This window comes from Lampetra planeri, chromosome 1, assembly GCF_965212315.1.
Source record: "Lampetra planeri chromosome 1, kcLamPlan1.2.h2, whole genome shotgun sequence".
NCBI lineage: Eukaryota > Metazoa > Chordata > Hyperoartia > Petromyzontiformes > Petromyzontidae > Lampetra > Lampetra planeri.
In genome coordinates, this window is record NC_136107.1 from 37,849,540 (window position 1) to 37,865,298 (window position 15,759).

The 15,759-nt window shown below is 50.3% G+C and overlaps 1 protein-coding gene across 1 annotated transcript; it reads left to right on the forward strand.

Annotated features, from left to right (window-relative positions):
- The first annotated feature begins 4,050 nt into the window (after window positions 1–4,050).
- LOC144722057 (large ribosomal subunit protein uL3-like) lies at window positions 4,051–15,580 on the forward strand. The gene is made up of 10 exons (XM_078600152.1): window positions 4,051–4,249; window positions 7,094–7,286; window positions 8,602–8,770; window positions 9,394–9,529; window positions 10,712–10,898; window positions 11,391–11,551; window positions 11,742–11,843; window positions 12,928–13,023; window positions 14,592–14,711; window positions 15,453–15,580. Exons 1-10 carry the CDS (start codon window positions 4,247–4,249, stop codon window positions 15,510–15,512), a joined length of 1,227 nt encoding a protein of 408 aa, XP_078456278.1. The 5' UTR covers window positions 4,051–4,246; the 3' UTR covers window positions 15,513–15,580.
- The last annotated feature ends 179 nt before the right edge of the window (window positions 15,581–15,759 follow it).

Here is a 15,759-nt window from a genome sequence, read left to right on the forward strand (position 1 = left end):
CATAGACAATGCACCATCAGAGTATGAGAGCTCGGGGTAAGCATTTACACCATTAGAACCTCATTTGCCAGTAAAAAATATAATAATTGTTTTTTACCCTTCTATCTGGCAACAAAACTGACACCTTTTTTACAAGGAGTCATGTTTGCAAAGACCACAATACCTGCAGTCATAATGCAAACAAAAAACATAACTCTGATAATGTATGCACAAAAAAAGTTGTCAGTTTTGTTGCCAGATAGAAGGGTAAAAAAACAATTATCATATTTTTTACTGGCAAATGAGGTTTCAATGGTGTAAATCTCTCTATTTTTAAATCCTTTATATCAAGTTCGCTTGCTTGCTTGCTTGCGTGCTTGCTTGCTTACGACCGTGCAAATCTTTCGGTCGTTTTTTTAACACACTTCCCGTGATCCAATCGAGCTGACATTTTCCACACAGACTCGTTGTGCGTGACAATTAATTTTCGTGAAATTTTTTTTCCAAAATGTTACACTGTTTAGGGAAAATGTTTTAAATATTTAATTACCAATTGCTTAATGCTGGCAGACAATCATCTGACCCATAGGTGGCAGCCATCTCAAGCCAGAGGACGAGAGGACTCTAGCCGCCACGTATATAAAGGATTTAGAGTGAAAAACTTTGTTTTTACGGGTTAATTTTTTTAAGGTATGTGCGCATCGGCCTGTTTGATGGTCTAATGCGGTTGATGGTCGACTTGCGGCGACTTCGAGGAGGAATGGCAATGATGATATTTGGGTGTCCAATGAGGTGTTTATTTCTGGACGCCCGGTTGTTTGTTCCACTGATTGTGACGCACCCGTGGAGGAGGGAGGCGTTTGGAGGGGACTGGAAAAAATCGTCCAAAATCGCGTGACGTCATTTATGGACGGCCCCTTTGTTGCAACTGACTTAACGAAGAACGGCTCAACGTTCCATAGACACGTACACGGATTGGCTGCTGCTGCTGCTGTTGTCTGCGTTGATTTTTGCTCTGAATCTCAACAATAGGTGGCAGTCGAGAACAAGAAAGATCATCCTGAACTCGAATCTGTTTTTGCTTACGCGGTAAGAAATGTTCCGCCTTTAAGCTTTGCATTTTAGGGGCCGTCCATAAATGACGTCACGCACCTAGGGGTGGGGGTGGGGCCAGACATTTGTGACGATGTGTGACGAGGGTGGGGGGGGGTTTGAGAAATGTGACGTCACATCAAAATGCGCAACTTTAAATAAATATAGACAACACGTTCTACTTAATTAAATAGGCTTGTTAATACATGTTTTCTCCTACACATTAAATACGCACTGCAATGACAATAGTTTAAAGCGATTTGAAGCATGTTTTATTTTTTTGTGGGGGTGGGGGCAGAGCTTTGTGACGTCATATTTTAGGGGGGTCTGACTTTTTGTGACGCCGTGTGACGAGGGGGGGGGGGTCAAAAATCGTCCAAAATCGCGTGACGTCATTAATGGACGGCCCCTTACGCGGTAAGAAATATTCCGCCTTTAAGCTTTGCATTTTATAACAATAACCCGCGAACGACCCTGGTGAAAATACAGAAGTTGCAGCAGCGAACGAATCACAACATTGGAGACACCGAGTAGCGAACACAGTCGAGGAAAAAATTAACCCGTAAAAACAAAGTTTTTCACTATAAATCCTTTATATGCGTGGCGGCTAAAATCCTCTCGTTCTCTGGCTTGAGATGGCTGCCACCTATGGGTCAGATGATTGCCTGTCACCATTAAGCAATTGGTAATTAAATATAAAAAAAAAAATTCCCAAAAAGTGTAAAGTTATGGGAAAACATTTTCACGAAAAGAAATTGTCACGCACAACGAGTCTGTGTGCAAAATGTCAGCTCGGTTGGATCACGGGAAGTGGGTTAAAAAACGACGGAAAGATTTGCACGGTCGTAAGTGCGCAAGCAAGTGAACTTAATATAAAGGATTTAAAAACAACAACATTCAAGTGACGCACCACTCAAGTGACGCTGGCAGCGTGTATTATGCAAGGAGGGTCGTGAGTTCGATATCCGACCCTGACGCCTGCTGTATATTTGGAGTTTCAATGTTCTTGCCCATGGTCGCGTGGATTTTTCTTCGGGTCCTCCGGTTTTTCTCTCCGCATGGAGAGTCACGAGTTTAGATTATTTCGCTGCAATACATTTCCACGTGACGAGCCACTTCGTTGAGCTGTCATTTGTGGCCAGGTCGCTTCTGAAAAGAGCTACACAGCTCAGTGGGCCTTACCTGGTAAAATATAAAATAGTTTAGTTAGTTTAGTTGTCACGTCCCTCCTCGAGTCTCTCAGATATAATATTGTTCTGATGATTTGACTGCTACTAATACTCCTGCTGTTATGGAGTGACTCATGCAGCCAACTATGGCTGCAAAGTTTGGTCGTACATGTTATGTATATCGTTTATTGTTACATTTGAATCACAGTTCCTATGATCACTGTTACATTGTTTTTATAGCTTTATTTTGGTGAATTGAAAACTTTTGGTTTAGCCATGTTTGTTTGTTGTAGTACAGAGTTAGCCTGATAACTTTAATATCTATATTGTCTTATAGTTGTTATTGTTTGACTTGCATCCCACTGGGATTTTTTCACACAGCTTTGAAATACGGTGCTTTTTTCTGGAAGACTTTGCTTTTTTTAAATCCTTTATATTAAGTTCACTTGCTTGCTTGCTTAGGACCGTGCAAATCTTTTGGTCGTTTTTTAACCCACTTCCCGTGATCCAATCGAGCTGACATTTTCCACACAGACTCGTTGTGCGTGACAATTAATGTTCGTTAAATTTTTTTTCCAAAATGTTTCACTTTTTAGGACAAAAATATTATATTTAATTACCAATTGCTTAATGCTGCCATGCAATCATCTGACCCATAGGTGGCAGCCATCTCAAGCCAGAGGACGAGAGGACTCTAGCCACCACGCATATTAAGGATTTATAGTGAAAAACGTTGTTTTTACGGGTTATACTTGTCCCCAGGATTTTTCTGTTGCGTTTAGTCACTTTAAGATGTTTTTTTGTTCATGTTTTTGTTTTGTTGCGGTTGCACCCGAGTAAAGAGCCACATGGCTCACAGGGTTATACCTAACAATTGAAATGAAATGCTCTCGAGTCTACTTGCTTCTAATGTCTGTTCCCGTGTTCTGGCCTCATGTCTTCCTGTCCATCTTGTCTGCCTCCATCCGGGCATGCAGTGTAAGCAGGGCGTGCATCTGCCTAGAGCTTGCACGCTTTTGGCTCAGAGTTCTTAAATTAGCCGTGTGATCTAAAGAGGGTTATCGTCTGTAAAGAGCTTGCAGCCCTCTATCCATATCCCCAACCACACATCTGTCCCCTATCCCTCGCACTCCCCCTCTCTGCAATCTTCCCTGGCTCATTCCCTGTCCTCAGTACCCTGTATCCCCTATCTCATGTCCCCTATTCCCTATCCCCTCTGTACTGTCCCCTGTCTACGGGAATCTATTACTGTCACTTGTCCCAAATACCCTATCGCTTGTTCTATCCCCTGTCCACAACCCCTTGTGCTCAAACCCTTTCTACACTTCCCGATCCCATGTCTTCGCTACCCTATCGCCCTTCCACTGCCGACTATTACATCTCACAGGGAATCCATCGGGGCTCAGCAACATCGTCGTCGTCACCATTATCAGCCATGATCAATCCACTGCTGGATGATAACCGCTCTGAGCGTAAGCCACCTCTCACAATCCAGGGGTACCACTGCGGCAATCCATCTGCCCTGCGCACGTGCTGATTTCATCATCGCCGCTCGATGGAAACCAACTCGTGTTCACGTGCTGCTCTTCGAAACCCGAGCCGCTCTAAATGACAACTCTCGACGCAGCTCCACCACTCGACGAGTCGTGTGGCCTCCAGCCACGCGCGTGTGGGGGGGGGGGTTGGTGGAACTCACCGCCACCTGCGGCCGCCGAGCGGTGGATGGATGCGGGCGGGCAGGATGGCGTTTAGAGGCTGGCGGGGGCCCCCTGGTTGAGATATAAATACACGCCGTGTCGTGCACGTCCACGCTTTGCCAGGCAGGGATCGGGTCTCCGGGCTCCAATTTAGAATTTAAACGCCTCCCTCGCTGGGTGGAGGGGGTGGTGGTGGTGGTAGGGGGGCCGTTCCTTGTTGGGTCGGGCTCGAACCCTACGAAGTGTCTCTTTTCTGCGGCTCACCTCCGGGAGAGGCGCACGGACTAAAGAAGGGCTCTTCTCGCCACCATGGTACGCGTCTGGCTGCGTCTCTCTGTCTCTCTTCTGCCTGTGTCGCGGGCTTCTAGCCCTGTCTCACGGATGCGGTCTGGAACGTTGTTACTCCACGGCGGCTCCCAGTTTTTCACGACCACTGGGAGAGATGGGCAGAATTCAATTAAAGTACAAATTCACGGAGCAATGGTCGGTTTTGTAGACGCGAATTACAAATTAACCGTGTAGCGTGTAATGTAGACGGAAATGACCAACTACTGTACATTGATGGCGTGTAATTTAGAAAGCAATTGAAACATCACGAAGCTAATATCATTTAGATATTGCCCATCTCTCGCAGCCACGGTTTAATATTTGGCCCCATATATTGTCCATGCCGCAGGTTAAGCCGGAGTTCAGATGGCTCGTGATTAGTAGCCAGAACGAGAGGTTTCATGGACGTGGTGTGTCGGTCCCAGGTTCTCTGGGTTTACCATGACGAGACGGAGAAATAACTAGGTTCGTTGGGGGCCACGTTGTGTATTGCCTTCAGCGAGCTGCACTGACCAGCGTGGTGAAGTATGGTCAAATGCCCCCCGTGACCCCACGCAGCGTTGGGGAGGCTTTCGTCCATCAGTGGGTTGACAAACGGTTGTCCAACCATTGCCGTTTTTCGATTCTAAATCGTATTCGTGTAAGCTGAGTAACATCGCTTAAAAAAAAATGAACTCTGCAGTTTGTCTTCGACAGCTGCTACCGGTGTCGTTAACAGACAGATAGCAGACGCGGAGTTATTTAAAAATAAATATGTTTTTACTCCGATGGAAACTATAAAATAGACATACCCACGGGGCACAATGGACATCCCTGTCTCGATCGATATACACCCAGAGACAAGAACTCGTTGTGTGACCGAGACCTGGCCCTGTTGTGGAGTCCATCGCCTGAGAAGAGAGGCTGGTGGAAAGGCAGGGCAAGGCAGGCAGCGTGGCTACATGGAGATGTCTGTAAGATATTTATAGATGGGTTTTTTTTTGCGTGTTGTTGTTGCTTGGTGCCGTGAGCGTAATCCCCGGGTAGGCAAGCACAGTAGTGGCCCACGCGTGTTTGTGCGTGCGGAGTGTGGGGGAGGCTCGTGAAGGACGCTGCTGCTGCTACTGGGCAATTGGAGGCAGTCGCCCTCCAGGAACAACGGAGGGCAGAGGAGCGACGCTCACAACAGCGGATCAAACGCAGCAAATTGGCAGAGTAGGGGGTACAGCTGGTGGTGCATCTACCGGTCATCTCAGTCAGCCAACCCATGGCACCACCTGCGCCTGTCCCGATACCCTCCTGTCAGCGAGCCTTCGACACTTCACGTGGCATCAAAGTGCACCTAGCCTGGCACAGCTGCCGCGGTGACGTCACAGTCACCTCGTGTCGAATGGCGGGGTATTGAGTGGTGTGTCGTGGTGCAGCCCAGCGAAATTCCTGACGGAAACCTTGCTGAGTGCTATCAGCGATGTGAAACGCGTAACCTTTTGGACGTGTACGGGCACACGTGCTCGACACCCGTGGCGTCTCTCAATGCCAGAGGCGCTCGCCGTGGCAAACGTTTGCTGAGCATGCTTGTAAGCAACGTCATACCCACTCCATGCACGCACGTGTATATCCCGTACAGCCTTTAGCAGACTATTCAGGCAAGCGCTGTGAGCAAGTGCCAATGAAGGGCGGCACGGCACACAAGGTGGTAGGGGGGGAGGGTCAGCACCACCTCTGACCGCACCAAGTTCTCATTTGGAACCGAGTGGACCTAGGGGAGGCACGGGAACCGTTCGGATAGTGGTCACCGGTGTTGGCCGTGAGCGGGGAATCGAACTCGACTCAGAGGTTTCATGGCTCAGCGGCGCCAACCGCGACGCTCTCGCTCCCAGCGTACCCAACTGAACACAGGCACACTCCACACATCAACAAGTGGGACGCACACCACATGCGGACATCGTACGCCAGGGGCAGCGATGTTCGTTGTCACAGCGAGTGACAGAAGCGAACGAGCGTTTTGCTAAAATTTATAAGGAGGGTTTGTCACCGACTAGGACGTCGTTCCCTCTAACACCCGATCAGTGCGGCAAAGATGCGAGCCGCCTCAACGTGGCGCTAGACACTCTCGCGTGGCCGTGTGATAATGCGGTTCGAGCATTACTTGCAGAGAAATGCACCGCATCACCATTAAACCAAGTAATTCCCCCCCCCCCTCACCCCCCCCCCCCCCTCTTCATTAAGTATTATGCTAAAGCGATGGAAATTCAAAACATCTCCCAAATTAACACTATCTTCGTCTCTTTATTTCTCACATAGTTAAGCAACTAAACTTAACTTAAACGTTTGCATCCGGGACAAAGACTGCAAAGTGCAAGGAGCGTGGAGAGATGCTTGCATGACATTGAGACAGGAATAGCAACACGTGCATTGGACCACGCTAGCAAATTAGCGACATCCCATTGACTGTCAAGAGATGTACGCGGTCTTCGGCAGGAGACTTTGACTACCCGTGGACAAGATTAACGACTTAACGGAAAGCCACGGGAGGGAACATGGATAGGACGTCCATCACGGAGATGGAGGGACAATGAGATCAACTCACGTGCAGGAGCGAGGTCAACTGGTGCATTGCAGGACTGTGAAGGATGGCCACGACATCATGGGGAGGGAGGCCTTCATCCAGCCATGGATAGAACTTAGCTTTTAATTATGTATGTTGAACTTCTTTCGCACCATACGTAGCCAACCGTGCTAATCGGTGGCGCTAATCGGAGGTGCATGATGATGTTGACGATGCACGGCTGTCGCTGGTGTCTGTGCTGTCCGCCCCCCCCCACCGCCCCCCACCTCTGTGTCCTGCAGTCGCACCGCAAGTTCTCGGCTCCCCGCCATGGCCACCTGGGCTTTCTCCCGCGCAAGCGCTCGCGGCGCCACCGTGGGCAGGTGAAGAGCTTTCCCCGCGACGACCCGGCCGCCCCCGTGCACCTCACCGCCTTCCTGGGCTACAAGGCGGGCATGACGCACGTGCTGCGTGAGGTTCACCGCTCCGGATCCAGTGAGTCCCGCACCGACACCACCACCTCCGGCGACGTGGCCGTCCCAGTAAGCATGCAACGTCGAGCCAACCTCGGCCCATGCCAACGTTGGCCCGTTTGCCGGGCTAGCGGTAGCCTGCTTTGCCGCTTGTTGTGCGGGTTCACGGTTCGAATCCAGCAGCCGCCCCGATTACACGGCGTATGAACCATAATAATAATGATGCTCACGTGCCATCCGCTTCACAGTGGACGCTATAGAGATCGCGTGACGCCTTTCGCGAGTGCAGGCCGTTGTGTGCCGGCGTCGTGATCCACGTTTGTCAAGCTCGACAAGAATTTTGATAAATTACCCCATTTGGATTGTACGTCGCAAGCATCCCTCTCTGCTGGCAGGCCACAGAGGTTGTTGGGCAACTGTCGGCAGCAGTGTCTGGCTGCTTGTCTGTGGTGTTCTACCATCGCGAGCTGGGCGGCCCGAATGGCGGCCCTCTCGCGAACAACCCCTCTGATGGTCTGATGTTCTAACACACACTTCACACGGGGCAAAGAGACGCCTGTGTCAGGGACACAGTTCACAGGCGTGTCTTCGCCAATCTACTAAAGCCACAACAACAACAACAATCGCCATTCGCCACTAAGCGACGGTGACGACCACGACGCTTGTGCCAGGCTATGTGCACATTAAGGCCCCACGTGAAGTGTCGAATGCTCGCTGGCAGGAGGTCACGGGATAGACCCAGGTGCCATGGGTTGACTGAGATGACTGGCCGATGTACCAGCTGTGCCCCTTGCTGTGCATACTATAGCCACATGGGCTTCTGTGACACGCGCACCGTAAGGCCCGGTCACACCTGTTACGGTTCTAATTCATAGCTGTGTCATGTCTCATATTTGTGTTGTTTATCTCACTTTCATCTCATTAATCGATGTCTCTTGTCTACAACTCTCAGCTCTATATCTTACATTTCACTCCTTCATCTCAATAATCTGTATTCAGGGCTTAATTGTAGCCAGGTCTGTCTGTTCGAGTTGCCAAATTGGAAAGACATCCAGTACAAGACATCCAGTATAACCCTCGCTACGGCCGTGGCTACGAAGTCCCGCGCGACATACTCCAGTTAACCAGCGGCCCCGGAAAATATCCAACGAGAAATGAAGCCCTGGTTGTATCACTCTCCTGGTGAGCCATTTTGTCTCAGAGCTTCGCGGACCACTCCCAAGTGCCTTCGCGGACCAGATGGAGCCCCCGCGAACCGCCAGACGGAAAGGCCCCGTCGCAGGGAGGCTGAGCTCACGTCCTCGTCCCGCGTGCCCGCGTCCTTTGTCCGCGCGCAGAGATCGGCAAGAGGGAGGAGGTGGAGGCGGTGACCATCATCGAGACGCCTCCGATGGTGGTGGTGGGGATGGTGGGCTACGTGCAGACACCGCGAGGGCTTAGGGGCCTCAAGACCATCTTTGCGGAGCATCTCAGCGATGAGTGCCGCCGCCGCTTCTACAAGAACTGGTAGGGAACCCGCGGGCAGGGAGAGAAGGCGACTGTCGAGAACTCACACCCCAAAGCACCTCGCTGGTACAGAGATATGAACAAACCTGTCCGTATGTCCAGTTGCCTGTTCGGACCGGGAGTCGTAAATTCAGCTGTCGTGCAATAGATGGCGGTGGTGGCGTCTACATCTGCAGAATATGAAGAACCAGTGGCATCTACAGCTACAGGAGATGATTCAGCGTTTAAAGCCAATCCCCGTGTTTAGTGCACTGTATAGCATAACGTTAAAGGAAACAGAGCGACAGCTACAACCCAGAGAAAACGTGGATCATTGCACCAACGTTGGCCCAACATTGCAGGTTTATTGAGACACAAAGTCAGGCACAGCGCTGCTATGCTCACTATAATTGTTTAATCGCTGGCCATTTGTTGATCCCGTGGGGCGATGGCGATGATCTGTTCCCGGTAAACACGCAGCGTTTATGATGATGATGCTGACGACCATGATCATGGCTAATGATGATGATTATGCTGACGCTGACGACCATGATCATGGCTAATGATGATGATGATGATGCTGACGACCATGATCATGGCTAATGATGATGATGATGATGCTGACGACAATGATGCCATGACAGGTACAAGTGCAAGAAGAAGGCGTTCACCAAGGCGAGTAAGAAGTGGACGGACGAGGCTGGGCGCAAGCAGCTGGACAAGGACTTCGCCACGATGAAGAAGCACTGCTGCGTCATCCGGGTCATCGCCCACACGCAGGTAGCGCCCGAGCGCGTGGAGCGTCTACCCACCCAGGACACTTGCAACGATCTTGATTTGAAGCTTTCGTGACTGCAGGAGTCCATACGGACGCTTGTGTTGCGCCCGAAACGTCGTGATTTATTTTGTTCTATACCTACGTGGCTTTACCGAAATATCCAAAGAGTATACACTTGCACCGTCGGATCAACGTTAGCCCAGCCGTTGGACCAACGTTGAGAGCAACGTTCCCCAAGTTCCATCAATCGCGTGCGTAGAGATGTACGGCGCTGTTGCCGATCCACTGCTGGATGAGAGGCTCTCCGTGCTGTGTGGGTCGTCGGGCTTGATTGACCTTAAATTTCGATTTAAAGCTTTCGTGACTGCAGGGATTCATCTTCTTGGTTATTTCGGTAAAGTCACGTAGAAGGGAAGTAATGAAATAATACAAATAAAACATAATAAAATAATTCTCACGACGTTTCGGCCACAACGCAAGCAGCCGTCCTCAGGTGCTTGCGTTGTGGCCGAAACGTCGTGAGAATTATTTTATTATGTTTTATTTTTATTATTTTATTACTTCCCTTCTACGTGACTTTACCGAAAAAAACAAGAAGAGTTGTTTGACCATACTTCTCCGCGCAGCTTGAAGCACAGTACGACAACAATAGTGTCATCCGCACTGTCCCCTTCTGCGTACAATGCAGCAAAGCCCTGAGGGTGCCTATGACCAGCTGTTCATTGCGGTCACCCATCCAAGCACCGTGCAATCTGAGCCTGGCGTGCCTTCCGAGGTCTGTCGCGATCGGGCGCACTCCAGGGTCACTTTGCTCGCTATCCCACCCTTCGCGAGCTTCCCCAACGCGCGAACGTTTGCCGTTAGTTCATCATCACTCTCTTGACGACACCCGTCGCACCGCACTCGGTCGGGACTCGAAGGCACCGCAGTCTCGTGGGAATGCGGCGCGGACAGCAGCTCCCGGTCCTGCTGCCCTGCCTCCTGCAACACACAGGCACCGTGCAGGGGCCACAAACCCACAGTCGCACGGCATTTTTCGACGTATGCAACGACGTTTACAATCCATTACCGCCCAGCCTGAAACACCCGCTTGCGGAAACGTCTGGGAAATAAACGCACGCACACGCGTCCACACATACGCTCGGTTGCACCGCTCAGGGTCACCCGCCCTGCTCGCCCCACAGATGAAACTTCTGCCGCTGCGGCAGAAGAAGGCACACCTGATGGAGGTGCAGGTGAACGGCGGCTCGGTGAGCGACAAGGTGGACTGGGCGCGCGAGAAGCTGGAGAAGGCCGTGCCCGTGACCTCCGTGTTCGGACAGGACGAGATGATCGACGTCATCGGGGTCACCAAGGGCCGTGGCTTCAAAGGTGTGATCACCGCGAGCCCACGCCACGCTCGGCGTGGGCACACGTGGGGTGGACGGGGTCCCGACGTGGTGAGCGGGGATTTTATGACGGGGAATCGGGTCTGAGAAACAGACAGGTTGGCAGTGCCCGTGTGCTGTGCGTGGTGGCCATTGTGTGCTGGGCTGTGTGCTGTGCGTGGTGGTGGGTGCTGGATGTGTGGTGCATGGTTTGTGGTGGTCGGTGCGTGATGCGTGGTTCGTGGTCGCCGCTAAGCGTTGGGTATTCATTGTTCCAGGCCATTGTATGTAAAGCACTCTGAGACGTGATGTGCAGATAAATGTATTAATTGTATGCTAGCTGGTGCGTGATGTCTGGTGTCCCAGTGAACATGGAACGTTCGCCCAACATTGCCAAGTTTACCGGTGGTGTGACATGTGTCGTGCTTGTTTGTTTGAGAGCGGTGGTCCGTTTGCGACACCCCGTTTCTGATGCCCGGTGCGTGTCGGCCTGCAGGTGTGACGTCGCGTTGGCACACCAAGAAGCTGCAGAGGAAGACGCACAAGGGCCTGCGCAAGGTGGCCTGTATCGGTGCTTGGCACCCGGCAAGGGTCAACTTCTCCATCGCGCGCGCCGGGCAGAAGGGCTACCACCACCGCACCGAGAAGAACAAGAAGGTACAGAGACACGTGGGGCACGCCAGTACATGGACCAGGACATTGGGGGACATTGAGGGACATGTGGACACAATTTCTACCACCGCCACAATACGCGAAGAACGTTCACGACTTCATCACAGCTGTCCCGGTCAGAATGGATTTCAGAGAAGCGGCAGGTCTCACGCACGCTCACCGTGTCCCGCCGCAGGTGTTCCGCATCGGGAGAGGCATCCACATGCAGGACGGCAAGATCGTGAAGAACAACGCGTCCACCAACTACGACATGACGGACAAGAGCATCACCCCCATGGTGCGTGCGGCGGCTCGCAACTAGCTGCCGGCTCCACTGGTGGACTCGATTGACCTCCTCTAGCTGAGCCCCTTATCATCGCTGTGTGGGAATACCCCGAGGTTCTTGGAACGTCCCCGAATGATTGTAAACGCTGATTGTGTAACAGTACGGCAATTTTTGCCTGCGACCGGATCACCGGGAATGATAACCCATCTCGTCAGATTTCGGAAGCTAAGCACGATTTATTTTAAGCCTGGATAGTGCTTGGATGGGCGACCACCGAGCATAGCACGGGTATTGTGGGCCGCTGCAGTGCGGCAAAATCCATTGTTGTACTGTATTACACTTGATCGTCTACGCACCCTGCTGTCACCAACCCACACCGCCCAGCGTGCGTGAATCATTTGCAGGCAACTCGCACGACCCGTATGATGTGCGGAGGCACTCATCCAGCAGCGGATTGATGTAAGGGCTGCACGTGTGCATGTAGGAGACATGGTGGCGAGATGTTAATTGCCTCGCCTGGTATACAGGAGATCGTGGGTTCAATTCTGACCCTGACGCCTACTGCTGTATATTTGGAGTTTGCGTGTCTCTCTCCCCGTGGTCACGTGGATTTTTTCTCCGGGCCGTCCGGTTTTTCCCTCCACGTTTAGAAACGTGCGTTCAGAGTATTTGCCCGCTGTAAATTTGCACGTGATAAGCCACCTCATTGAGCTACGATTAGTGATCGCTGTGTCGCTTCTAAAAAAGAGCCATATAGGTCAGTTGGCCTTACTTAGTAAAATAACAAATATTTTATTTAGTCGTAGTTTTATGGCACAGGGAGCATACCCAGCCTCGAGAAGAGTTTCCTCATTTTTTTGGTTCTTTCGGTAAAGTCACGTAGAAGGGAAGTAATACAATAATAAAAATAAAACATAATAAAATAATTCTCACGGAATTTTCGGCCACAACGCGAAAGAACCAAGAAGATGAATCCCTGCAGTCACGAAAGCTTTAAATCAAGACTTTCCTCATTATTACACATGCGAGGGTTGGTCGCCTTGGTGCCGCCGCCCGATGTCATCGCGCGACTCTGGTGTCCGTGACCGCCGTGCAGGGGGGCTTCCCGCACTACGGCGAGGTGAAGAACGACTTCGTGATGGTGAAGGGATGCGTGGTCGGCACCAAGAAGCGCGTCCTCACGCTCCGCAAGGTACGCGGCGCCGCGTCCGCCTCTCACGGTCGCGCTCGGTGTCGTCGCGCACTCTTGACAACGGCGGCGTCAAATCGAGCGCAGTGCATACATTATCAGAATTATGTTTTTTTTGCATTATGGCTGCAGGTATTGTGGTCTATGCAAACATGACTCCTTGTAAAAAAGGTGTCAGTTTTGTTGCCAGATAGAAGGGTAAAAAAAACTATTATCATATTTTTTTACTGGCAAATGAGGTTCCAATGGTGTAAATGCTTACCCCGAGCTCTCATACTCTGATGGTGCATTGTCTTTGAGTTGTGCGCCTTTTGGCGTCATCTGGTCCAACCCATGTGAGACTAGGCTCTAAGGAAAGCTGTCTCGGGTGTGGGCCAATCAACTTCAAGGACAGTGCATATATTATTAGAGTTATGTTTTTTGTTTGCATTATGGCTGCAGGTATTGTGGTCTATGCAAACATGACTCCTTGTAAAAAAGGTGTCAGTTTTGTTGCCAGATAGAAGGGTAAAAAAACAATTATCGAGCGCAAGCTGTTCGAAAATTTAAACGAGGACGAGAGACCAGACGCGTTAATGGATTCTGCAAGATTTTCCGACGTGGGTTTTTTTTCATCGAATCTATTTGCCCAGTAAATATGCCAACGTTGGGCGTGTAGTTGGGATGTTGGTCCAAGGTTGTTGGCTCAACGTTGTTGGCTCAACGTTGGACCAACGGATCCAACCACATGCCAACGTCGGCCCAACGCTGATACACGTCGGCTCAATGTTTACTGGCTAATTACCTGCCGTGGGGTTTTCTCCGTTTGCTCTGGTTTCCTCCGGCGTATATAAATTATCATAAATTGACTGAAAAAAATCTTAATATATAGAGGACTGCTGAGCTTGGGCAATTGTTTGTGCCGGCTCACCGCCTGGCTGCTGTCATCCCGATCGTCTGTAGTTCCTCAGCGACTGTGAGATGCGATTCGCATGAATGACGACAATGCTGTATTTAAAACTAAACAATCCAGTATTGTTAGCAATAACAACGATAGCGTCTGAGCTACCTGAGATGACGTCACACGACACGTGACGGGAGGTGATGCAATCTCATTGGCCGACAAGGATTATCCTAAAGCACTGCTTTTGAATCGCCACGTTTTGGGGCAATAACCCTTGGGTGAATTTGGCCGGTCTTCCGTAGGACCAAATCTCGAATAGCGACGCAACTTTTGACTCAAGTTTTGTGCATAAATCGATCGCCTTTTGGAGCGTGATCGTGTACCCCTCTTGTAGACAGATGGACAGACTGACAACGCATTAACGCTTTCAACTTTGGAGGAGACCCGTCTGAAATGTTTTACTCGTCCACGGTAATGCTGATGGGCGGCAACCCTGCACGGCACATCGTCACAACCAGCCACGGGCATGTGCTGCTCGTTTTTTTTCTTTGTGAACATGGCCATCATCGTGAAGAGAAACACGTGCAGCTGCGAGGGAAAGGTTACCAATGCACCGTGCAGCGACGTATCCGTGGAATCTCGTTGTCAATTTCGATCGTCCCGCGTTGAATTCTTTCCACCGCTGCAGTCGCTGCTCCACCCCACGCATCGTCGCGCCACGGAGAAGATCGACCTAAAATTCATCGACACCACCTCCAAGTTCGGCTACGGCAGATTCCAGACGGCCGAGGAGAAGAAGGTTTTCATGGTGAGGCGCACGGGAGGGCCTCAGACACGCGCGCACCGCACATCACTCTGGCCAGGGCTTAACCCTTTGTCGTGCGGTAGAGGCCTTAACCCAAAAGCATAAATATTGATTATAACTCATACTCTTAGGTTTTTTCGGTAAAGTCACGTAGAAGGGAAGTAATAAAATAATAAAAATAAAGCATAATAAAATAATTCTCACGACGTTTCGGCCACGGCTGCTTGCATTGTGGCCGAAACGTCGTGAGAATTATTTTATTATGTTTTTTTTATTACTTCCCTTCTACGTGACTTTACCAAAAGAACCAAGAAGATGAGTCACGTAGGTAAAAAATGTTTTAAAAATAAAAAATAATACAAAATAAAATAATAGAAATTAAATAATTTTATTATTTATTTTTACCTACGTGACTTTACCGAAAAAACCTAAGAGTATGAATCCTTGCAGTCACGAAAGCTTCAAACCCTGATCATAACTCATTCATAGTTTCATGCAGGAGAAATGCGCCCCCCTGCCCATTGTCCCAAGGTGGAAACGCAATAATGTCCACGAATTATCACGAACGTAACTTGTTACACAAGTGAGAGTGCCTCCTAGCATTAAGGTGGCAAAATAAGACTTGGGTTTTTGGGATTTTTGTGTGCCCCCCCCCCCCGCCCATGCCTGTGTAAGACATAATGTGACATGCTGTCAGCAAGAAAACAATGAAATAACAATATTCTTCGTTTTGTCTTTTATTAGGGCCCGCTGAAAAAGGACCTGATCAAGCAGGAAGAGAGCGCGGCCGAATCTAAGCTGTGAACTTGGGCTGCGATCAGGACATGTAAACCCGCGCCTGGGAACTAAATAAACGGCTGTCGTGAACCCAACGGCTATGTTTAGCGCGTGAGTCTGTAACGGGAGAGGGCCGGAATTTCCGCACCCTCCCACCCGCCTCTCCAACCCCCCTTGTCAGATGAGTCTCCCTGCTTCTTGTTTGTCCGCGGCCTTCTCGGAGGCTGATACAGCCCACGGTCTCTTGGAGGGAGCACGAGGTTTTTTTTCTTCT

What these genes read in the sequence shown, in the direction of transcription:
- LOC144722057 (XM_078600152.1), top strand. An exon ending in GGGTCATCGCCCACACGCAG is followed by an intron (nt 9,530 to 10,711) that starts GTAGCGCCCGAG and finishes CTCGCCCCACAG; the next exon opens with ATGAAACTTCTGCCGCTGCG. An exon ending in AGGAGAAGAAGGTTTTCATG is followed by an intron (nt 14,712 to 15,452) that starts GTGAGGCGCACG and finishes GTCTTTTATTAG; the next exon opens with GGCCCGCTGAAAAAGGACCT.